The sequence below is a fragment of the Solanum pennellii genome, chromosome 7, assembly GCF_001406875.1.
Source record: "Solanum pennellii chromosome 7, SPENNV200".
Lineage (NCBI taxonomy): Eukaryota > Viridiplantae > Streptophyta > Magnoliopsida > Solanales > Solanaceae > Solanum > Solanum pennellii.
The window spans coordinates 73746468-73770362 of record NC_028643.1 but is presented as its reverse complement, the minus strand read 5'-3'; the positions used below and the strand labels follow the sequence as shown (position 1 = coordinate 73770362).

Genomic DNA, 23895 nt, shown 5'->3' with positions numbered 1-23895 from the left:
AGTTTATATATTTTATATGTTGAAAAGGGCCAATGAGAAAACTCTCCGTTGGTTTTGGAGGCCTCCCCATTTTAAAAAGACGGAATTCTAATTTAAGTTTACATATTTTAGTTGTTGAAATGGCCAATGAAAAATCTATCCGTCGGATTTAGAGGCCTCCCCAATATTAAAAGACGGAAATATTTAGTTTAAGTTCATATAAATTGTTTTGTTAAAATTGTTGAAAATGGCCGATGAAGAAACGATTTCCAAGGCCTCCCATGTTAATAAATCGTATTTTTATTTTTAAGTTATTCATGTTTATTTATATTAATTTGGTACTAACTCTTTTACTAAGTGTTTACAGGTACCCGGAGGTGCTTCTCCTTGAAGCCATTCGAAAAGCTCAAATTATATTTCATTTCGTTATTTTGTAAATATTGACGTTAGGCAAACCTTAGGCCGATTATTATTTTATTTTATTGTGTATATTGCATGTTTATTATATTTGTACATTATTTTATATTCTTCCTCAATTTGAAAAAAAAAATGAATTCAGTCGGGAACCACAATTGTGGATTCCGAAGGGTGCCTAACCCCTTCCCTTCGGAATAACTTGAACCCCTTACCTAGAATCAATTTGGTTTCGTAATTAACAATTGGTTTCCTAGTTTTCCTAAAATTAGGTGGCGACTCTTTTTTAAAACTCGTTTATTTTTAAAACTTAGTTAAAATTGAATCAATTATTCATTTTCGAGTTGCCGCGACGTTTCGCCCTATTTCAACAGAGTAGAGATGTAAACAACATTATCCAAGGTAATGTATTGAAAATAATGGTGAAGATTATATCAACTTGATTATTATAAATAATATTATTAATATGTGAAATAGAAGACATTAAACAAGTATCAAAAGTTTAAAGTAAGTGACACCAAGAAAAAAGAAAATGACATTTACAAAATTTTGATTACGGAAGTCGGGAAGCATCATATTTGTCTATCCACTCACACCATAATATATATTGTACATATGATTACCGGGAAACCTCATACTTGTCTATCCATTTACACCACAATATATATTGTAGATATGATAAGCATTATACTTGTCTATCCATTTACTTCACAATATATATAGTAGATATTACCCAAAATATGATTCCCACACGAAAGAGTTAAAGAAATTCAAAACTTTATCTAAGCATAGAAATCTAATTAAAACTTAGAAATTTGATATAACTTTATGAACAGTTCAAATCAATAAAAAAAAATTTATACCCACTATGAATAAAAAAAATTTTATATCCACTATGAATGTAATTTTCTTTTTAATCTTGAAAAGTAATATTCTCGAGAGTTTTTGCAGTTATATTAACAAAATATTTCTATTATAAATTATTTTAAAATATAATCAGATCTAACTGATAATGTAAAAAAGAAAATAAAAAAAATTACAGAGTTTCCTGTTTTACTTTGCACAAATTGGTTTTTATGATATGTATCAAAACTTACCCTTGCTGTAAAGCAAACCTTCTTTTGAAAGCTTGTGTTCTTGGACTTTCTAGGTTGTTGAACCCAATACCATTAATTCTTGTGGGACAGGTGTGGATTTAAGACTATGCGACGTAAGGTAGAATAATTTTTTAAAAGCTGATGTAAGGTGCAGGTCTATACGAATTTTATACAAATTTAAACAAAACACAAGCCAAGAGAACTTCAACTCCAATTACATATTGATGAATATTGAATGTTACTATTGTGGATAAGAGTTGAAATATAAGTTTAACTCCAATTCAAGCCTCAACCCGTTCTGCCCCATTGTCATTCCTATATTTAGAATGGTTCTCTTTTATCCCAGCTAACGTGATATCTTCAGCCAAACCTCCACATAATAGTATGATCACATACTTGAAACAGGCTACAGTGTGGTCAATAAGCCTTGATGCCAAACAACACTGATCTAATCAACTCTATTCTGTCTGTACATCCAGCAAATGATTCTGGCACTAATTTTATCCGCCAAAGATTGACACCGATCAATAGTGAGTCTTTTAGTGGAAAATGACAAATCTATAGTACACTTTGAAAGATAGTTCACCCACATCATAGTCCAGTATAACGATATGATTGTAACTTGAGTAGATTTGTTCACTCCATCAAAGTACTAAACTCGACTCTTAAGAATGTTAGCTTTAGTAGAGTTGTTCACTCTACCAAACCATTGATCGTTTGTATCAATATAATTTGTCTGTTTATCTGGAGGAAATTTGCTACTCCAGCATCTAAGTTACAAAGTACACATCTCAGAGCAAGCTATCGAGAAAAATCGGTTTTTGATTACTAATAAGCTCACAACATGTAACAATTACAGTGAATATCCACCACTCCGGACCGATATCACGCCAGAAAAAATATAAATACACAGAGAAAAAGGATCACAACAACAAAAATTTTGATCATGAGGTACCTGTTTGATGATATTCGATTCAAGTACTTTAGCAAAGCACCTTGTGCACCTTCAACATTTGTCAATGACTCATCAACGTTATCGTCGATTCTTATAGCAAGCTCACCTTGTTGTGCAACCATCGTAGCTAGATGTGTGAATATTCCGCCCAATTCTGAAATAGTCGATTCAACATTTTGAAGAGCAGTTGCTCTACTCTGAGAGTAACTTTCTTGTCTCGGAACCTGATCTTGTAACATTGACATTTCCAATTCGTTAGACGGAGGATTGTCTGAAGCCAATCTCCGTCTTAATTGGTTGCTTCCCTGAGCATCTATTGCCGTTAATGATTGAGAAGTTGACCAAGGAGGTGGCTCTGCTATAGTCTTTGGAGGTTGTTTCAAAGGATTTTCTCTAGAGAGATTTGTAGAGAATATCTGTTTTCGATCTTCGTGAGCTTTCATATTCTTCGTTCTTATTGTAAGTGCCTCTTGGAATGATTTTGTAGCTACCATAAGTCTCGTCTTCAGATCATCACAAATCGCAGTACAATGAACAATTGTATCTTTCGAATGAGTTCCATCAGCTACATCCATGTCTTGAAGGGCTTGTAAATCAGAAACTCCAACATTGAGTGATGTGATATCATTTTTTATGAAAGTTGTCAATTCCTGAATTTCCTTGCTTGGATCGTCGAAAATTGATGATCGTTTTGCCAATTTAGCTAGCCTATCGATTTTCTGAAAGGTTTGATGGATTGTCAATCCGATTCTCGAAGCCTTCTTGTTGAATTCAGATCGATCTGGAATTGGTAGTAGCTTTGTGGTAGAAGAGGCAGAATTCTGCTGTGATTCATGATCTGATCCGGTAGTTCCTGCGATTTTCTTCAATGTTTTGGACAAAGACGCGAACTCGGAAGTTCGATCTCGATACGTCCAAGCTCCGGAAGAAGCCATTGGCAAATGGGGAAAAAAAAGTTGTAAGGTTTGTTGTTCTTTTCAACTTTCTGTGCTTAGCCTTCTGCATCTGGTTAGAGTTTCCTCATGTTTTGGTGGCTAGAAACAAGGGTGACTTATTAAAATTAAGCATAATACATATATTGGATAATAAATTTGGATTCAAATTTTAATTTTGACTTCTAATTTTCATAATGCGCAAACAGACACTTTAACTATTCAACTTTTAAATAAATAAACACATGAGTCCTACATGGAACAATACACGTAAGACACCACATAGGACAAAAAATGACACGTAGAATGTCATGTAGGACATATGTGTCTATTTGTTCGACTTTATACAAGTTTAAGTGCCTACTTGTGCACATCCAAAGTTAAAGGACATATATATGATTTGAAGCCAACTTAAAGAGTATATTATATAGTATGCTCTAAAATTACATGGATAAACTACATAGACTAAATTTTAGTTTGAGACATTTTTGGTAGAAAATTTACAAAATGATGATAGTTTAATGAGGTAAGCGTTAAAAATATACTTAAATTGTTTTTATTTTTATTTTTTTTTACTTCCATACTTAAATGCGAGAAATGACAATTAAACTTTCAAACTATTAGAAATGGTATATAAATACCGTTATTTGTATAATAGTATGAGTATATATGAATCATTTTTAATACCAACTTTTATAGTAAGGTATATCAGCTCTAAATGATAAAATTGAGGAATATATCAAGACTTTTTCCCTTTTATCTTTATGACCTTGTGATAACTCAGCTAACTCTTTACTCGTTTCTTTCTTTCAACTTGATGAATTTCAAATCGGAGGAATCTTTTTTTTAATCAGCTATTCTCATTATTTCTAATTAGTTGTTTACTTTTGAATTGATACACTTATTAAGAAAACAATAATTGATATAGTGAGTTCACCATTTTTCACCTATTAATTATGAAGTAAATGAATCAAAAACTTGAGATTTTTAAAAAGTTCTATCTTTTTCAAAACAATAAATTAAGAGTAAATAAATTTAAAAAATATCTTTTTTTAATTTGTTATAATGGTAAATAATTAAAAAAAAATTAAAAAATTAAACAAGTAATTAAGAATCGATGGAGTTTAGTTTATAAACATAGTGACAATAATGGAGAACGAGACGTTCTTTTTCTTTTTCTTTTTCATAAATGAAATGTCTTGAAGATACACATTTTTAAAGAATGTGATGATTCTTTTAAAGAAAAAATCAATTCCCTTCCATCTAATATTTAGAAATCTAGAAAATGATATAAATAGTCTCTTAATTATAGGAATAAAAATAGTCTCTAAATTATCTTACTGGATTTAGTTATTTAATTATTTAAAAAATTATTAGTGTTGGTCTCTTAATTATGCATTTATTGTTTTTAGTCTCTTAACTATGCATTTACTGATTTAATTTAAGTATTCAAAAATTTATTAGATTTGATTTTTGTCTATTTTTTTAATACAAATAACTTAGGTTTATATTAACAAAACTCTTCATTAAATTAAATCTTCAACTCATTTTAAAGTTATTTTTCTATTTCCTTCATTTTTGTCACGCTTCAAACCTACACCCTTTGCGAGATTGACACTCGAAAATTATTGATGGCCACAAGCGAGCTCTGAACCTGACAAACTAAGCAGCGAAATACTTTACTCAACAAGATAAACTCATGAAAATACATAGCAAAGGAACAATTTATTTTAGTCTCTCAAAATGGCACATCGTATAAATATTCAAATGGAATCAATTTGATAGAATTAAAACCAAGAAATTTAATATGAGAATCTCAACCAAACTGAAAATAGATGCGAAGATTAATTGTCAATTTAAACAATTAAGAAATAATTAGTTTTTTTTTATTTTGTTCTTAATAATTATTTCATTTTGTTTAGTTGAAAAATTATGTAAACTTTTAATATTCTTGATATAGTAGGGTTATATTAATCAAATTATACTTTGTATTAAATTTTCTTTTGAGGGAAATACATGATTTTATCCTGACAAACAATTCTGGACGGAGGGAGTACTAGAAAATAGTAATTAGTTTTTAATATATTGTTTTGTTGCACAATTATAATTATAAGGTTAAACTATTAAATAAGAGATTTTATATATGATTTCAAATTAAATAATTAAAATATATATTATCTTCTGAAAATATTTTCGTCAATAAACATATGTTCTTAATTAATATTGCAATAAATAATTTATGTTTTTTAAATAGAGTATATATTAATCAAATTAATAATAAAAGTTAAAAGTACGAAATTTCTACATGCATTATAAAATACATGTTAGACAAAAAGATTATATTATAAATATAATGTCATAAATTATGAAAATATTTGACAAAGAAATAAGTTATTAAGTCTAACTAAAAAAATAAATGACTTACATTGTGAAATATCAAGTCAATTCTACAAAAACAAATGAGATTGAAAATATAGCAAAAGTTTAAAATTCAAAATAAAAATCCTAACGTAATACTCTTATGTCAAATTTCAACTTAACCTATATAAATATGATTTAAAAGAAAAGAAAAACATAAATCTATAATCTTATTCAACAAGAAACTCTACTTCAATTTAAAAATTAAAGCACATCCGATTCATGAACAGAGGATTCATAAACAGACAGGCTTGACATTCCTTAGAAAGCGGAAAAGAGAGGATTTGCAAGAAAAAGTCGAATTATTAACAAAATTATGTTAATGAAAAACAAAGACGGAATAAATAAATGAAATAGATAACACGAAAAATAGCATAAAAATATAGAATGAGAATGACAAGAAAATGAAATATAATAATAAATAATAAATAATAGATGATGAAAAATAAAAATAAAAAGAATTTAAAATAATAGAAACAAATAAAATTATAACAAAAAATTTAAAATAGAGATAAAAAGAAGAAATTGAAAAAGTATACATCTTATAATTATTCCATGTAATCAGTAATTCAAGCTATCAATATTGAGTTCCATGTAGGCATTACCAAGTTGTAAGTATTTGTTTGATAATTGTGGTGTTTGGGTCAACATACACGTTTCAACTAATTTTATCGAATACCTGATACCTCCTACCGATAAACGGTAACTCTATGATTACCGAGATTTAAATTTAATTTCTCGATAACAAAATAAGCTCTCCATATGAAATATTAGTAGAAAAAGTCCATTGTAGATGCCATGATTTTACTGCATTACTCTCTTCTAACAATGGGAGGCAGAGGATGAGGTTTGCTCTTGCTTGCACTCAGATGATCTATGGTGCTCCTTAAAATGAATGGTTTTGCTTGAGAAAACGACACAAAGGTTAGATAAAAACAACTTGTACAGTATAAATATTCGAGGATTAGCTGATTCGTGTGGTGTACAATGCACATCGAATAAAAATTCAGGCAAATGCAAAGTTTCAAGAACTCGAGATTAATAACTACTTATCATGGTATGTAAGTAAACCTACATTTAACTGTGTGATGTTACATTATTGATTTCCTAGTATCTAAGTAGACCATAAGTCCACCTTCTATTCAACATCAGAGCTGAGACTCCCAAAAATGCAGAAATAAAGCTGATTCCCATACTAACATAAAATTCTGGAGTTATAAACTCGTCCTCATCACTCAACGTTGAAACTCGAGGAAGTTCCTCCAGAGAGCAAGCTTCTGTTAGTGGAGAGCCGCAAAGACCATGATTTCCAATGTAGGATCTGTTGTTGAAAGTCAGTAACTGTTCGCCTAAAGGGATTCGACCAGACAAGTTGTTGTAAGACAAGTTCAAGACTCCCAAGTGACTTAACTGTGAAAGGCTAGCAGGAATTTCCCCTGTAAGATCATTTGTGCTTAAGTCTAGGAAATTCAGTGCCTTCATTTCACCAATCCTCAGAGGGATGCTGCCGGTTAAGGTGTTGCTCGACAGGTTCAAACCGTGCAAACCTACAAGAGATGTAATTTCAATAGGGATTTCTCCCACCATGTTGTTGCTTGAAAGATCGAGGCTCTTTACCATACCAAGTATGCTGCTGTATTCAAATTGTCGTCCCTTCCACATCAAAGCTGTAGTCTCGTCGTATGAGGCATTTATTTTGACATTACCTTCATCATCGACTTGAAAATACCAACTCTTGATTTGTTGCATTGTGCTCTCTTCTTCGGTCATTGCAGTGAGGCTGTTGATACATTTTGGTATGATCCCGGATATCTTATTTTCAGATAAGTCCAAGATTTGAAGTTCTTTTAGCTGGCATATGGTTGAAGGTATGCTTCCACTAAACCTGTTGGATTTTAAGATAACAATAATGATATTAGATATGTTATTCCCAATCCATGCTGGAATTTCACCAGACAAGTTATTAGACCGAACGTCTATAACCCTTAACTTCTTGCAATTTGCCAGGGACTGAGGTAGTTCTCCTGTCAAATGATTATTTTGAAGATGCAGCATTCCCATTGTCTGCAATGATCCTATCGAATCAGGTATCTCCCCGAAGAAGTTATTAGTCCCTAAGTTAAGATGCACGATACTTCTAAGCGTCCAGCAGTGAGGAAGCTCTCCGGACAACCTGTTGTCTGAGAGATCAACATATCCCAAGTAATCAAAATTGTCACAAATGAAGGAGATGGTACCGGAAAACATGTTGTTGGAGAGATCAACTGTTATAACACTGGTAGGAAATCTTGGTATTGGACCGGTGAATTTGTTTGTAGCTAAATCTATGCAAAGAAGATCACTCATCTTCTTTGAGAGATCGGGTACATTTCCTTCTATATCATTGTAAGAAAGGTTTAAGAAGGTCAATCCAGGCAACTGCTCCCAGAACCAACTAGGAACGTCTCTCGAAAGTCCAGAAACTGAGAAATCAAGCTCGGAAATGTCGTTTTGATTCCTCAGCCAGTTTGGGAATTGAGGACCCAATTTGCAGTGGGTAAAACGAATGAGATCCAGCTGAAAAGGCGGGAGCCAATCTGAACTGACTCGAATATGTAGTTGAGTGTTATAAGAGAGGTCTAGCTCACGTAATTGTGAGAGCTTGAACAAATGAGCTTCAGATATTGTGCCTTCAAGCTGATTGAAGTCAAGGTACAACTTCTCAAGTTTGGAAAGACGTCCAATACTCTCCGTTACACCAGTTAACTGATTATGAGAAAGATGCAATTCCCTCAACGACGATAACAGAAAAAGATCAGGGACTGATCCTGTGATTCTGTTCCAAGATAAATCCAGAAGAACAAGACTTGGTAGTTCTCCCACAGCTCCCGGGATGGATTCATTCAACTTATTATGTCCGAGCCTCAGTTCTCTCAAAGATGCAAACTTTGCTACAATAGCAGTCAGTGAACCACCAATGTGATTCTCTTCTAGGTTCAGGTACTCGAGAGAATGTGACACGCATAACAAGTTATTCATTATCTCAGGTAGCTGCCCATCTAGATTGTTGGAAGACAGTCGCAAGAACTTCAAATTACTACTGTTACCAAGACATCTAGGGAAGCCACCTCCAAGCGCATTCCGAGACAGATCAAGGTGTTTTAAGGATTTCATATTCCAAAAAGCATCAGGAATTTGACCAGATAAAGTATTACCAGAGAGATCAAGGTGAGTCAGATTACTCAGCTTAAACAGCCAGGTATATACAGAATTATTCAGATTATTAACGTAACGTATGGCAAAATATCTCAATTGATGAAGACTCGAAATCCACTCAAGGTTATTCACAGATAGGAAATCATTATAGCTCAAATCAAGGGTGTTTAAGCTAGAAAGATCGCCAAGATTAGGAACTGTCGTAAAATCATCACCAATACAAGATAAGTTGAGGTATTCCAACTTACTCAGAGTACCAAGAAAGTCCGGTATACCTCCTGAAATTCGATTGTAACTAAGATCCAAATACTTTAACTGCTTCAAGTCTTGTAAGGCAGGACTTATCTTACCTATCAACGGCGCAATGGAAGCAGATGCATTAGGACCAGAAGGACCACGAAGGTCGAGTCTAATGACATTTCTGGTTTGATTGTCACACTGGACACCTCTCCATGTGCAACAATCTTGATTAAATCCTTCATTTCCCCATGAAGAAAGACGTCCACGGACATCTAACAACTCCCGTTTGAAACTGAGAAGAGCTGCTAATTCCGTTTGAAGGCAATTGATATTCCCATCAGCAACTCCTGAACTGAACACAACACCACTGGTAACTGACAGCGCGACAAAAATGTCAAACACAATAAGCTGTTGAATGAATTTTTTAGATACACTCATCTTCAGAATATTGATCAAAGTACAGACAAAGATCAAATGAAAAATCTGAAAATCTAACAACTGTATACCTGCTCTATGAATTAGATTATTATTTTATCATCTGTAACAACTAACGTGTGAATATAGAGAGAAAGAACATAGACTAAAATATTCTCTCTATTATTTGGCCATGATTAGATGACTTCTTGGGACATGAATTAGTTTAATAGTCTTCTTAATTGGCACGTTTTGCATTACTCTTTCGTTTCATTTGTCTGATTTTAACTTGTTACGAAATTTAAAAAATTAAAATAATTTTTAAATCTTGTAATGTTAAATTAAAGATATGTAGAATTCACATAGAATTCGAAATTTAATGTATCGTTTTACATTTTGTTCTTTAACGAGTGTGTCAAATCTATATGAACAAGTAAAAATGGACGGAAGGATTATTAAAGTAAGGAAGATTTTCAGGAAATGGACAATTTTGTTGTCAATTTTCTTCAGGTTTGTGTTGTTAGTTAACAAATCTAGAACAAAATATTATCAGTTCTTTTATCAGTCAAAAAGTAGCAACTCAAATTTACACGGCAAAATTTATAAATAAAGACTAAATAATTAAAAAAGGCTAAGTTATTTTTCTGAATCTGAAATTTAACTCATTTTCAAATATATCCTTTTTTTACTTTAAAAAAAGGGAAAAAAAATAAACATTTTCTCCGTCCGGAATTATTTGTCATCGAAAGTCAATTCACTAATTTTTAAAGGTAAATTAGATCACATTAATTTGATATTTTAAATCAAAAAATTAGATTTTCTTAAACTATATGAAAAGTACAATAAATTACAATTTTTTGCATATTAATATGTTGAAATTTTTTTTTGCATATTACTATGTTGAAAAAATACATGTTAAAATATTAGTCAAAATTTTTATAATTTTAGCTCTAAAAATAGAAATTATCACAAACAATACCTATGGAGGGAGTATTACATTCCCATCTACTCCTAGTTTTTTAAACAGAAACATTAATATCTCACAAAAATATGAGGGTAAATATTTGCATATCATTTATCATGGTTGGAATATATTTATCCTGCCTCTTAGACAATTTTTATTGGCACAAGGGTAAATGAAGAGTGAAAGAGTGAGGCATACTCTGCATTTCTGGTAAGAATGATGAAACTTGTTCAACAATCATGGTGGAAATTCAGAACTTGTTTTGTTAGGGTTTCTTCTTCATATTCTACAATAGCTGAAACTATAGCCTCCTTAGATTTGACTAATAAAGATGAACAAATTTGTAAACCGTTAACCTCGTCTGCAAAGGATGCTCTGTACAATAGGCTACTCTATTTGAATCGCTCTAAGGAATCCGTCATATCAGTACTGGAGAAATGGGATACTGAACAAAATCCCATTAAGTATGAAGAACTACTGAGTATCGTCAAACAATTTAGATCTTACCGTCGATACAATCAGGCCCTTCAGGTTTCTTTCTTTTTTACCTCTGCAATTTTGATTACTTCCTTTAGATAATGTCCGTGGTTGATTTGCTAGAACTATATTAATTGATCTGGTCTGTTTTCTGGTATTGAAGGAGAATGTTAATAGGGAAATGGAGAATAATCTCATTTTTTTTAGAAAAGGTTACTGTAATCCCATAAGTGGCTTAGTGTGTAGGTTGACCTTAGCTCGAACTAGAGAGACTGTTTCTGATAAACTCTGAACTCAAGAAAATAATAGGAGTGAAGTTATATGATAGCCATAGTACAAGGAATGATAAAATAATAATAACAGAAGTCGAATAAAGAAGAAACTAGAAAGTGTAATACTACGACTACTAGTACGGACGGATTGAGACAACACTCAACTATGTACTAACAGTCTACCCTAATCCATATAATTTTTAAGTTGAAGCTGCAACATGTTCTGTCTAATCACCTCTCCACAATCACATCTCCATAAGCTTTTTTGGTCTACCTCTACCTCTCCTGAAACCATCCATAGTCAACCTCTCATACCTCCACATTGGGACATCCATGTATGTCCTCTTCACATGTCCAGAATATCTCAGTCTGACCTACTGTATCTTGTCCTCCATAGAGGCCACTCCCCACCTTATCTTTTCTAGTATGCCCACACATCCATTATGAAATCCCTTTTAATCTTTTAGGAATTTGAAGACGCTAAGTATTGTTTCAGGTTCATGTACATATTCCTCATTATTTTAAGAGGCTAAGTATTCCTTCAGCCTCTTCAGCACAAAAAAGACTATACATGAACCAGATTATTATCCTCCATATTGGTAAGCTCAAATAAAACGTGGGCTTTAATGTAAAAAGGTGCAGTGGAGAAATAATACAGATATACATGCTTAGTCCAAGATTAATAATAATAAGCATGAATTGTTTAGTGAAACATCAATTGCTTAGTGTCACCTCTTCAGGAAACACTCATTTGTATGGATAAGTTTGTCTTGGAGCGTTGATGACAACACTGAAGCACATTAAGATGTTTCAAGCCTTACTTCAGGGCTTAAGTGTGCCTTTGCAAACACTATTTCTGATTAACTCCTCTGTACAACCCGACTTTGTGACAGATACCTTGTAACTTGCATATTCTACAAATATTTCAACTGTATGAGTTTAATGTTGATTTAACAAGAGCAATCCCTAAACTCGCCTGGATCATGAAGTCTGTATTAATCAGTCCTTTTTTTGATTGTGATACTAGCCTTTGTGGAACCAAGGAAAAAAGACAAGGTTGCGTACTTAACTTTTCTTTCCTCACTTATGTATTGGTTGAGTTTACAAAATAGCAATTTCTGCTTCTTATACAATCACAGATTTTTGAGTGGATGAAGAAGTCCAAGAATTTTGATATATCGCCTAGAGATTTTGCAGTCGAACTGGATTTAGTATCAAAAGCCCATGGTCTGGAAGCTGCAGAGACATATTTCACTAGCATTCCAGATGATTCAAGAACCTACCAGGTATATGGTGCTCTCTTGAATTGCTATGCTGATGCAAATGTCTTTAAAAAAGCAGAAGATACCATGCAAAAGCTGAAGGAGTTGGGCTATGCTGGCACACTGGCGTACAATGTTATGACGACCCTTTATGCTAAATTGGGATATCTTGAGAAGCTACAATCACTTGTGCTAGAGATGGAAGACAATGGAATTTTTGGTGATTTGATTTCCTACAATATCCTCTTAAATGTATATGCATCTATTCCCAATGTTTCGGAGATGGAGAAGGTTCTGATGAAATTGGAAGCTGATCCTCTGCTGATTGATTGGAGTTCTTACGCAATTGTTGCAAAGGGGTACCTGAAAGCTGGTAATAGAGAAAAGGCTAACGAGTCATTGAAGAAATGCGAGCATAGACTCATGGGGAAAAGGGAAAAGCTTGGTATTGACATGCTCATTACTCTCTATACCAGTATGGGAAACAAAGATGATGTCTATCGTATATGGAATAAATACAAGCAAAAAGTTAAGCGTCACAATTCAAGTTATCATTGTATGATACGTGGACTGGAAAAGTTGGATGCTCTTGATGGAGCAGAGGAGATATTTGCTGAGTGGGAAACAAACAGGGTACAGTTTGACATTCGAATTCCAAACTTGCTCATAAGTGCTTACTGCAAGAAGGGTCATATGGAAAAGGCTATATCAATCATAGAGCAACTCGAGGAGAGTGGGAAGTATCCCAATGGGAGCACATGGAATCGTCTAGCACTCGGTTATTGTGTACAAAATGACATGGACAAGGCAGTGGATACGATGAAGAAAGCAATCTTGGCTAGTCAGCCAGGGTGGAAGCCTCATTTTCAGAGTCTGGCTTTCTGTGTAAAGTATTTGCAATCAATAGGAGATACTCAAGGAGAAGAAGAGCTTAAAGATTTACTTAGAGTACGAGGTCTCTGCTCGAAAGAATTCGAGAGGAGTTTAGATAAGTATATTGAAATCGGATATCGCAAGTCTGAGGCTCTTAATGAAACAGACAATGAGGAGATTTGTTGACAATAGTAGGAAAAAACTATGTCACTGGATAGTGGATTATATGATTTTTCTAATTTTTTCTCATGATCACTAATCAAAACTTTCTACTGCCTTTCAATTGCTGAATCTAAAAGAATGATCTCTGGCTCTGTTGTTTAGTTGCAGACTTTGACAGGTAGAAGTAGCGTTCATTGGTCACTTTTCGGTCCTGTTTTTGGAAAATAGGCAATTTTCATGGAGTTCAAATTTCCGTTGGTAGAACTCCATTCACTTGTAGAATTTGAAACTCTGGAACAGTGATTCTTTTTACAAGTTTCCTTAGTTACTTCTATTGTAACTTTGGCATAATACATATATTGGATTCTAAAGTTGGCTTCAAATTTTAACTTTGACCTCAACTTTCATAATGCACAAACAGACACTTTAACTATCCAACTTTTAAATAAATAAACACATGAGTCCTACATGACACAATGCACGTAGAACAAAAAATGATATGTAGGATGACATGTAGGACAGTTGTGTCTATTGCATGTAGGACACCACGTAGGACAAAAAATGATATGTAGGATGACATGTAGGACAGATGTGTCTATTTGTTCAACTTTATACATGTTTAAGTGTTTATTTGCGCACATCCAAAATTGAAAGATATAAATGTGATTTGAAGTCAAGTTAAAGGACACAATTATATATTTTGCTTTTTTTTTTCTTTTGAAAAATGACACCAAAAAAAGGAGACAGAAGGAATAATAATTGCTTTCTTTAATTTTTTGTAGGTAAAACTTCAATTCACCTGTAGAATTTGAAACTCCGCGATAGTGATTCTTTTTACAAGTTCCCTTAGTTACTTTTACAAAGTTGTAACTTTTCCTTTTTTTGCTGAGAAGTGATGCCAGAAAAATGAGAAAGAAGTTATCTTTTACTACTCCTGTGTTCCTATTTATATGTCGTTTTTATTATCATTTCATAAATCAATGCATAAATGATATTATTCTTATTATTTTATACTTGAGAGCTATTGACCTTGAAAATATCAATTTGACCGACATATAAAAACTAAAAATTTATCAAAGATCAAGAGTCAATTAAGTCAATAAAAAATAAACAAATTTATATTTATTTATTGAAAACTTGACTTTAAAAAATCATAAAATAAAGATACAATGGTAAACTTACTTTATTTTCTTAAGAAACGTAAAATTTAAAATGATATTTTGAAATGGTGACTTGTAATAGAAATGAAGTAAGTATATTCTTCAATCATGGCACATAAATAGAGTATGAAATTATGAATAGAGATTACTCCTAGTACTCCCTCCGTCCGGTATTGTTTGTTATGATTTTTATTTTTAGAGTCAAACTATAAAAAAATTTAGTAATATTTTAAAATGTATTTTTTCATCGTATTAATATGTAAAGAATTGTAATTTATAGTACTTTTCATATAGTTTTAGAATATCTAATTTTTTTGTTTAAAATATCAAATTAATATAATCTTATTTATCTTTAAAAATTAGTCAAATTGACTTTCGATCAGCGCAACATGACAAACAATTCCGGACGAAGAGAGTAGTAATAATCAAACGCCCCTCCTAATTAATGTTTTCTAAAGAACACATAAAAATTAAAAATACCATAACTATTTTGAGACGAACAATTTAATTTATTTTTTTTGTTATCCCTAGTAAGATAAATTATAAACAAGTAAATATTTATGACTTATTTTTATTGCCACTCAAAACATAGACAACTAAAACTCACCCGGCAAAATTGACAGCCAACACTTTTTAAGTTTTTAAGTAATTAATTGAGAAATGATTCAAATATTTAATTGTTCAAAATATTTTTAAAAAAAAACATTTTTTTAAGAAAATAAAAATCAACCAAATAAATAAGCAAAAATTATATATAATGGCAAACCAATAAACTAAATTAATTGCTATAACAATCATTTGATTTAATTGTGTTCGGTAGCTAATGTTTATCAGTCACCTCTCTCCCTCAAACTCTCGCTCGCCACTCTCCTCTCTTGCTCGCTTCCTCTCATTTTTATACAAACACAAGTGTATAAAATCTATTTCTATTTGTATAAAGCGAGAGGAAATTGTATAAATACATATATTTTTGTTCCCCTCTCTCAGATCTCGCTCGCCACTCTCCTAATCTTGCTCGCCTCTCTCACTTACACAAACAGAAACGAAATGTATAAATTATATTTCTGTTTGTATAAAGCAAGAAAAAATTATATATACACATAAAAAAAAATATTTTCGTCCTATACATTTATAATTATACAATAAAAATACTCTCCTACCCAGTTTCTTTTGGCTTTCTCTTTCTCGTTTTATACAAATTCAAATTGTATATAATTTCTCTCTTCTCGTTTTATATAATTTGATTCAATTATATATTCCCTGCCCAAGTCTCTTTTGCCTTTCTCTCTTTCTCATTTTATACAAATTCAAATTGTATAATCGTTCTATACACTTACAATCATATAATTCGCTTTATACACTTCGTTTTATACAATTCTCTGCCCAAGTCTCTTTCTCTTTCTCGTTTTATACACTTCGTTTATACAATTCGCTTCAATTGTATATGTATAGCGAATTATACATTTATATGTTTGATATGGGGTGCAATTATGCAAACTTTGCTATAACATACAAATATGAATTGTATGTTTGCTATATGTGAAAGTTGCCCAATAAATTAAAGATACACTTATTTAAACAAGTACTTATCTCTTTGTTCCAATTTATACTACTCAATTTCTTGTTAGAAACGAATGACATATTTTTATATCAAATAGTAATTTTAATTTAAAAATAATTTATAATCACAATAAATAAATATCTATCATTTGTTTTAAATCATAAGTATTACAAATGGCCTTTTTTAAAAATTCTTTTTGTCAAGTCAAACTAAAATATTATTTTCAAATATTTTTTTTAAAAAAATATTAGTATTTTTTTTATTGCAAGAAGGGTTACAAGAGTGTTGTGAAGGAGTGAGGCATACTCTGCATTTCTGGTAAGAATGGTGAAACTTGTTCAACAATCATGGTGGAAATTCAGTACTTGTTTTTTTAGGGTTTCTTCTTCTTCATATTCTACAAATACTGAAACCCTAGCCTCCTTATTTTTGCCTGATAAAGATGAACAAGCGTCTCCAAAGAATGCTCTGAACAGTAAGCTACTGTATTTGACACGCTCTAAGGACTCCGTCATATCTGTACTCGACAAATGGGTTACTGAACAAAACCCCATTAGGTATGAAGACCTACAGATTATCGTCAGACAGTTTCGAGCTTACCGTCGCTACAATCATGCCCTTCAGGTCTCTGTCTTTTATATTGCTTTTTACTTCTGCAATTTGGATTATTTCCTTTACATAATTAATTTGCGAAAATCATACTAATTGAAACGAACTTCATTTTGGGGGTGGGGGTGGGGGAGTTTTTGAATTTGGTCTATTGTTCAAGTTCATCTGGTAGAATTCATTGAAGGAGAACGCCGCAAGTGGCCTGTGGGGAGGATAGTGTGTATGTAGACCTAGAGTGGTTGTTTCTAATAGATCCTCAGCTCAGGGAAAGAAGTAAACAAGGCATGACAATAATGAAATAATACGAGAATCGAAGTACAAGAAACAATAAGTGTGATAGAAGTCGAAGAAACAAGAAACTCTTAGTTGCGCGGACTCTCTACTTTTGATGCCGACCCCTCTCGGATTCTCCAAAAATACACTACTTTTGGCGAATCCAACAAGCACCCGTTGGCATTTTTGAAGAGTTCGAGCAACATAGAATTAGAAACTACAAGAATAATAGTACGACTATGAATATGGAAAGATAAGTGAGACAACACTCAACTACTTATTGACCATTGACCCTAATTGGTATCTTCCATAAGCCCCTATCCACAGATCATGTGTTTGATAAGTTGAAGTTGTGTCATGTCCTCTCTATCACCTTTTCACAATCACCTCTCCATTAGTTTCTTTGTCCAACCTCTATCAATACCTCATACCTCCACACTAGGCATTCGTGTATCTCTTTACATGGCCAAATCATCTCAGTTTTGCCTCATGTATCTTGTCTTCCACAGAGGCCACTCAGACCCAGTTCCGAATATCTTCATTTCTAATCTTATTTTTTCTAGTATGCCACACATCCAATAAGGAATCCCTTTTAATCTTTTAGGGATTCAAAGGGGCTACGTATTGCTTCAGCTTCATGTACAAATTCCTCATTATTTTAAGAGGCAAAGTTTTGTTTAGTCTCTTCAGCACAAAAAGGGCTAAGGATATGGACTGAACCATAGCATTACAAGTGAATGTTCTGGTTAACCCGCGTTAAACTGCAATATTTATCAATTAGCTTCAATCCCAAAACATCCATGAATTCATAGAATAGTTTGACTATCATCATGTTGTTTGTCAACCTTCATCAGCCTTATTCCTTAATACCAGGCTTAAGACTGAAGATGCTTTAAAGTGGATCTTACTTAATTTAAGTTTTTTGTACTGCAACAATTTGCTTAACCATTAATTTGTTAATGTTACTCTGTTTGGCCATTAATTGGATGTGATAGGGATTTAAAGACTTCTCTTTTTTACCTTTCTTTAGGATGATGCCTAGAGTTCTAAGACTCCTTTTAGTCCTTCTCTTTGAGGATATAAATTTAGGAGGGGCGGGTGGGGTGGGGAAGTGTTGCTTTCATATGTAATTTGCTAATAAATTTGTTATAGTGAGGAATTAAGACTAACGCCTAAGATTAGAGCGATCTATATTCTTAGAAGCACTTTAGCCGAAGAACTATCTATCAGTCTCTGCTATTACTATTTCTGTTAAAAATATATATTGCAAATATTTTCTTTGTTCGAATAAATACAAACACATTGTAATCAATTCGAAAGTTTAAGCTAAGAAGAGTGATTAGCTTTTGTAGAGTTGTTGGGCTTGTCTGATTTTGGACTTTTGAGTATTCTAAGAGTCGTTCCTAAAAAGTGTTATCAAAGGCAAAAAGCACAAAAACACTCTAGGTCTATGGGGGCTTTACGTGGGCTTTGATGAAAAAAGGCGCAAAGGGAGAAGAGAATACAAATATATATGTTTAGTCCAAGACTAATAATTATAAACATGAATGACAAATATATGACCAAAGAAATTGGAAAAAGTTTATGATAAAGTGAAATATCAATTATTTAGTTTCACTTCTTCACAAGAGGCTCATTGGCAACGAAATGTTTGCCTTAGAACCTTGATGACAACACTGAAGCGCACATGAAGCAAGGCGAAGCCCTCAACACATTTTGAGCCTCGCTTCAGGCCTTAAGCGCACCTTTGATAACACTATTCCTAAAATAGTCCTCTCCTTACCTGCTTTTTCTCTTATTATTCTTCCCATAGAAACAAGAGCTTCATTTGATTAGTCAACCAGGTCCTGAAGTGGATCTTTAAACTATACATGAACCAAATTATTATCCTTCATCCAACATGACCTTTCTTTTTCATCAGGGCTTAAGCGCGAAGTTCAAATAAAGTGTGGACTTCAATGTAAAAAGGCACAATGAGAAAAAATACAAAATATACATGTTTAATTAAAGACTAGTAACAAACATGAATTGTTTAGTGTCACCTCTTCAGAAATGCTCATTTATGTGGATAAGTTTGTCTTAGAACTTTGATGACTACACTGAAGTGCACATTAAGCGATGCAAAGCGCTCAACATGTTTTGAGCCTTGCTTTAAGCGATTTTGGTAACACTGTTTCTGATTAATTCCTCTGTACAACTCGACTTTGTAACAGATACCTTGTAAACTTGCATGTTCTACAAATATTTTCAACTGAATCAGTTTAATGTTGATTTAACAAGAGCATTCCATAAATTCGTCCACATCATGAAGGTGTATTAATCAGTCATATTTTCGTTCAAAATACTAGCCTTTGGGGAACCAAGGAAAAAAGACTAGGTTGCGTACTTAACTTTTCTTTTCCTAACTTATGTATTGGTTCAGTTTACAAAATAGCAATTTCTGCTTCTTATACAATCACAGGTTTTTGAGTGGATTAAGAAGTCCAAAGATTTTGATATATCGCCTAGAGATTTTGCAGTCGAACTGGATTTAGTATCAAAAGCCCATGGTCTGGAAGCCGCAGAGACATATTTCACTAGCATTCCAGATGATTTAAGAACCTACCAGGTATATGGCGCTCTCTTGAACTGCTATGCTAATGCAATGGTCTTAAAAAAAGCAGAAGATACCATGCAAAAGTTGAAGGAGTTGGCCTATGCTGGCACAGTAGCATACAATGTTATGATGACCCTTTATGCTAAATTGGGATATCTTGAGAAGCTACAGTCACTTATGCTAGAGATGGAAGACAAGGGAGTTTCTGGTGATATGATTTCCTACAGTATCCTCTTAAATGCTTATGCATCTGTTCCCGATGTTAGGGAGATGGAGAAGGTTCTGATGAAGATGGAAGCTGATCCGCTGCTGATCAATTGGAGTCCTTACACAGTTGTTGCCAAGGGATACTTGAAAGCTGGTGATATAGAAAAGGCTAATGAGTCATTGAAGAAATGTGAGTATAGACTCAAGGGGAAAAGAGAAAAGCTTGGTATTGACATGCTAATTACTCTCTATACTAGTATGGGAAACAAAGATGATGTCTATCGTATATGGAATAAATACAATAAAAAAGTTAAGCATCACAATTCAAGTTATCATTGTATGATACGTGGACTAGAAAAGTTGGATGATCTTGACGGTGCGGAGAAGATATTTGCTGAGTGGGAAACAAACAGGGTACACTTTGACATTCGAATTCCAAACTTGCTCATAAGTGCTTACTGCAAGAAGGGTCATATGGAAAAAGCAATATCACTCATAGAGCAACTCGAGGCAAGTGGGAAGCATCCCAATGGGAGCTCATGGAATCGTCTGGCACTCGGTTATTGTGTACAAAATGACATGGACAAGGCAGTGGAGACGATGAAGAAAGCAATCTTGGCTAGTAAGCCAGGGTGGAAGCCACACTTCCACAGTTTGGCTTCCTGTGTGAAGTACTTGCAATCAAAAGGAGATACTCAAGGAGAAGAAGAGCTTAAAGATTTACTTAGGGTGCGAGGTCTCTGCTCGAAAGAATTTGAGGGGGGTTTAGATAAGTATATTGAAATTGGAAATCGCAAGTCCGAGGCACTTAATGAAACAGACCTTGAGGAGACTTGTTGACACTGGATGCCGGATTATACGATTGTCTAAATTTTTTGTCATGATCACTAATCAAAACTTTCTACTGCCTTTTTATTAATTGGGGTTTTGAATTGCTGCATCTAAAAGAATGATCTCTGCCTCTGTTCTATAGTTGCAGACTTGGCCGGTAGAAGGTAGCGTTCAGTGATCACTTCTCGGTCCTATCTTTCAAAAAATAGGCAGCGTCATGATTCATGGAGTTCAAATTTTCACAGGTAAAACTTCATTCATTTATAGAATTTGAAACTCCGCGATAGTGGTTCTTTTTACAAGTTCCCTTCGTTACTTTTACAAGCTGTAACTTTTCGATAGTGGTTCTTTTTACAAGTTCCCTTCGTTACTTTTACAAGCTGTAACTTTTTTTTTTTTTGGGTGACAAGTGACACCAGAAAAGGGAGAAAAAGGGGAATGATAATTTCTTTCTTTCATTTCTATGCAATTTAAAATAAATTAATTTTCTGCAGAGATATAATACTATATATTATCTCTTTGTTGTCTTCTTTTTTCTTCTTAGTTATGAGATATGGTGTAGCTGAAGATCTTTAGGGGACAAAATCTATAAAGATAAAATGTATTGTAAGAGCAATTATTAGCCATTAACTCAAGGAAATAATTAGAGACCAAATTCAAAATTCAAAATTAAATGGGTTCGATATGTATATTCTTACATATTTTCCCATATTTAGTACTTCTCTATTTCATATTAAGTGAACTTTTCAGGGTTTTTTATTGTTCTAAATTATTGAATTGTTTAAAGTTTAAGATGAATGTTCGAAATATTTTCGATATTTATACTTTCATTTATTGCAGTTTTATTTACTAGGAGATAATAAATTGCACTACTTGCAAAATTATTTATAATTTTACAAAGGGTAATAGCAGAAATTTTGGTTTAAATTATGTGGTTTCTCAATACTTCATCATAAAAGTTCTAGATAAGTTTAATTATTTTCTCCCCATTTTGTTCTTAATAGTGAGTAATTACTTAGGAAGACTACAAAGACTTCAATTATGATCATAGTTAATGAATTTTGTACAATTTAACTTAAAACTACCATTTTTTAATGAAATGAATTACAATGATACAAATATTTATGGCTTGTTTTAAATTATAAAAAAAGTTTTAAAAATTTTATTTTTAAATTTCGTGCTCAATCAAATACCATTACACATATTGAAACAAAAGGATATATTCCTTGTGTCCAATAATATTGTCCACTATTGACTTGACACACCTCTTAAGAAACAATAAATAATAAAGTATTGCTATTATATTAATAATGCTTTGAAAAATATGTTAGATGATAAATAATGAAGTATTTAATAGTAAGAATAAAATAGGAGTAAATATCTTAAAAGATCACTAAAGTATGTGAAATTATTTCAAAACTCAACTTTGTTTTGTATCAATAAAGTCACTCAACTTATGAATTTTCTTTTATAAAATCACTCAACTTGTACTATTCTTCTAGGAAATCATTATAACCAAAAATAAAAAAAATAATTACACAACCACCCTTCAAGTTTAGTTTTGTAATACTTATTTTCATTATAGTTTATAATATTACGTTTAACTCTCTTATTTTATTTTCTTTAATAAATATTTTCTTAACCTAATAATTATTATTAACATAAAAATTTATGATTTAATTAAATTTCCATTTATCACACATTAATTAAATTGATCAACATACATGCAGTTTCTTAAGAAAAAAAAAGGTGAAAGAATACTTAAACGAAATGCATAGGTTATGAAAAGAATGTATAGATCAACTTAATGAAGCTAAATTCAGCATCAAATTTATCCATTTAATCATTATGGATGCGCGTATGTAATCATATACAAATAATTGACAAGGTATATATTAACGGAAGGAAGAAATTATATCATTCATAAAAAATTAAATAAATGTATGATAAATAGAAATTTAATTAAATCATAAATTTTTATGTTAATAATAATTAAGTAAAAAAACATTTGTTGAAGTAAATAAAATAAGAGAGTTAAAGCATAATATTATTAAACTATAATTAAAATAGGTATTGCAAAACTAAACTTGAAGGGTGGTTTGTGTAATTATCTATTTATTTTTTGGTTATAATTATTTTTTAGAAAAATAGTTCAAGTTGAGTGATTTTATAAAAGAAAATCAATAAGTTGAATGACTTTATTGATACAAAACAAAGTTGAGTGACTTTTTGAAACAATTTCACATACTTAAATAATCTTTTAAAATATTTTTACTCAAATACAAAAAATAAATTATTTTTAAATTTTTTAAATTGAACAAATATTATTGAATGAATATTTTTAGTATAACGAACAACTATAATTAGACTGGATAGTTGCATACGGCCAGAAATGAGCATCATTGCTTATAATTGCAAGAAAAATGAGTACAAAAAGCAAGTTGGAACAAAGTATAAGAAACAAAAAAAAAAAAAAGGCAATCAAGTGAAAATTGTGATTTAGGTATGGGATTCTTTTGGACATTTCTTTTGGCTGAGCTGTAAATTGTGAATCACTAAAAAATTTTAAAAAAATATTATCTCCATCACTGTGCACAGACGCCGTCAGCATGGCTGCTTACCGTTGCCGCCGGCGCCCACCACGCACGAAATGGTGTCACCTTTAAATAATAATAAGTGGCTATTTCCTAATAAGGATGGATCCTTATTTCTCTCGACTCTTTTAGGTACGGAGTCGCCTTTGTTAGGAAGCGTTTTATTTATTGATTTGAAATTGTGAGAAATAAATTTGAATTTAGTTAGGCTCCAATTTAGATACCTGACACCGGGTGAGAACAAAAAAAAAAAAGAAGGATTAAATATTTATGGAAAAATTATTTGGATAATTATTTTTTAATAAATAATTACTGATTTTAGCATACTTTTTATTATTACTATTTATAGAAATATTATGATAAATTTATTAAAAAGGAATTATGTATGCAAATATATATATATATATATA

The 23895-nt window shown here is 32.1% G+C and overlaps 3 protein-coding genes across 3 annotated transcripts; 1 reads left to right on the top strand and 2 right to left on the bottom strand.

Moving 5' to 3' along the window:
- Positions 1 to 1604: 1604 nt before the first annotated feature.
- Positions 1605 to 3498, bottom strand: LOC107024536 (syntaxin-31). Its single transcript, XM_015225526.2, has one exon. It carries the CDS (start codon positions 3378 to 3380, stop codon positions 2376 to 2378), a length of 1005 nt encoding a protein of 334 aa, XP_015081012.1. The 5' UTR covers positions 3381 to 3498; the 3' UTR covers positions 1605 to 2375.
- A 3319-nt stretch (positions 3499 to 6817) lies between these two features.
- Positions 6818 to 9947, bottom strand: LOC107024678 (receptor-like protein EIX1). The gene has a single exon (XM_015225665.2). The coding sequence runs from the start codon at positions 9666 to 9668 to the stop codon at positions 6903 to 6905; it is 2766 nt and encodes a 921-aa protein (XP_015081151.1). The 5' UTR covers positions 9669 to 9947; the 3' UTR covers positions 6818 to 6902.
- Positions 9948 to 10669: 722 nt separating this feature from the next.
- Positions 10670 to 21420, top strand: LOC107025263. The gene is made up of 5 exons (XM_027918545.1): positions 10670 to 11139; positions 12497 to 13673; positions 13817 to 13832; positions 16669 to 16999; positions 19719 to 21420. The coding sequence occupies exons 1-5, from the start codon at positions 10825 to 10827 to the stop codon at positions 20898 to 20900; spliced, it is 3021 nt and encodes a 1006-aa protein (XP_027774346.1). The 5' UTR covers positions 10670 to 10824; the 3' UTR covers positions 20901 to 21420.
- Positions 21421 to 23895: the final 2475 nt, after the last annotated feature.

Bases quoted from the DNA above. Each gene is read 5' to 3' on its own strand.
- LOC107024536 (XM_015225526.2), bottom strand. From the start codon at position 3,380: ATGGCTTCTTCCGGAGCTTGGACGTATCGAGATCGAACTTCCGAGTTC.
- LOC107024678 (XM_015225665.2), bottom strand. From the start codon at position 9,668: ATGAGTGTATCTAAAAAATTCATTCAACAGCTTATTGTGTTTGACATT.
- LOC107025263 (XM_027918545.1), top strand. From the start codon at position 10,825: ATGATGAAACTTGTTCAACAATCATGGTGGAAATTCAGAACTTGTTTT. The intron at 11,140-12,496 runs GTTTCTTTCTTT...ATACAATCACAG, and splicing joins GATACAATCAGGCCCTTCAG to ATTTTTGAGTGGATGAAGAA. The intron at 17,000-19,718 runs GTCTCTGTCTTT...ATACAATCACAG, and splicing joins GCTACAATCATGCCCTTCAG to GTTTTTGAGTGGATTAAGAA.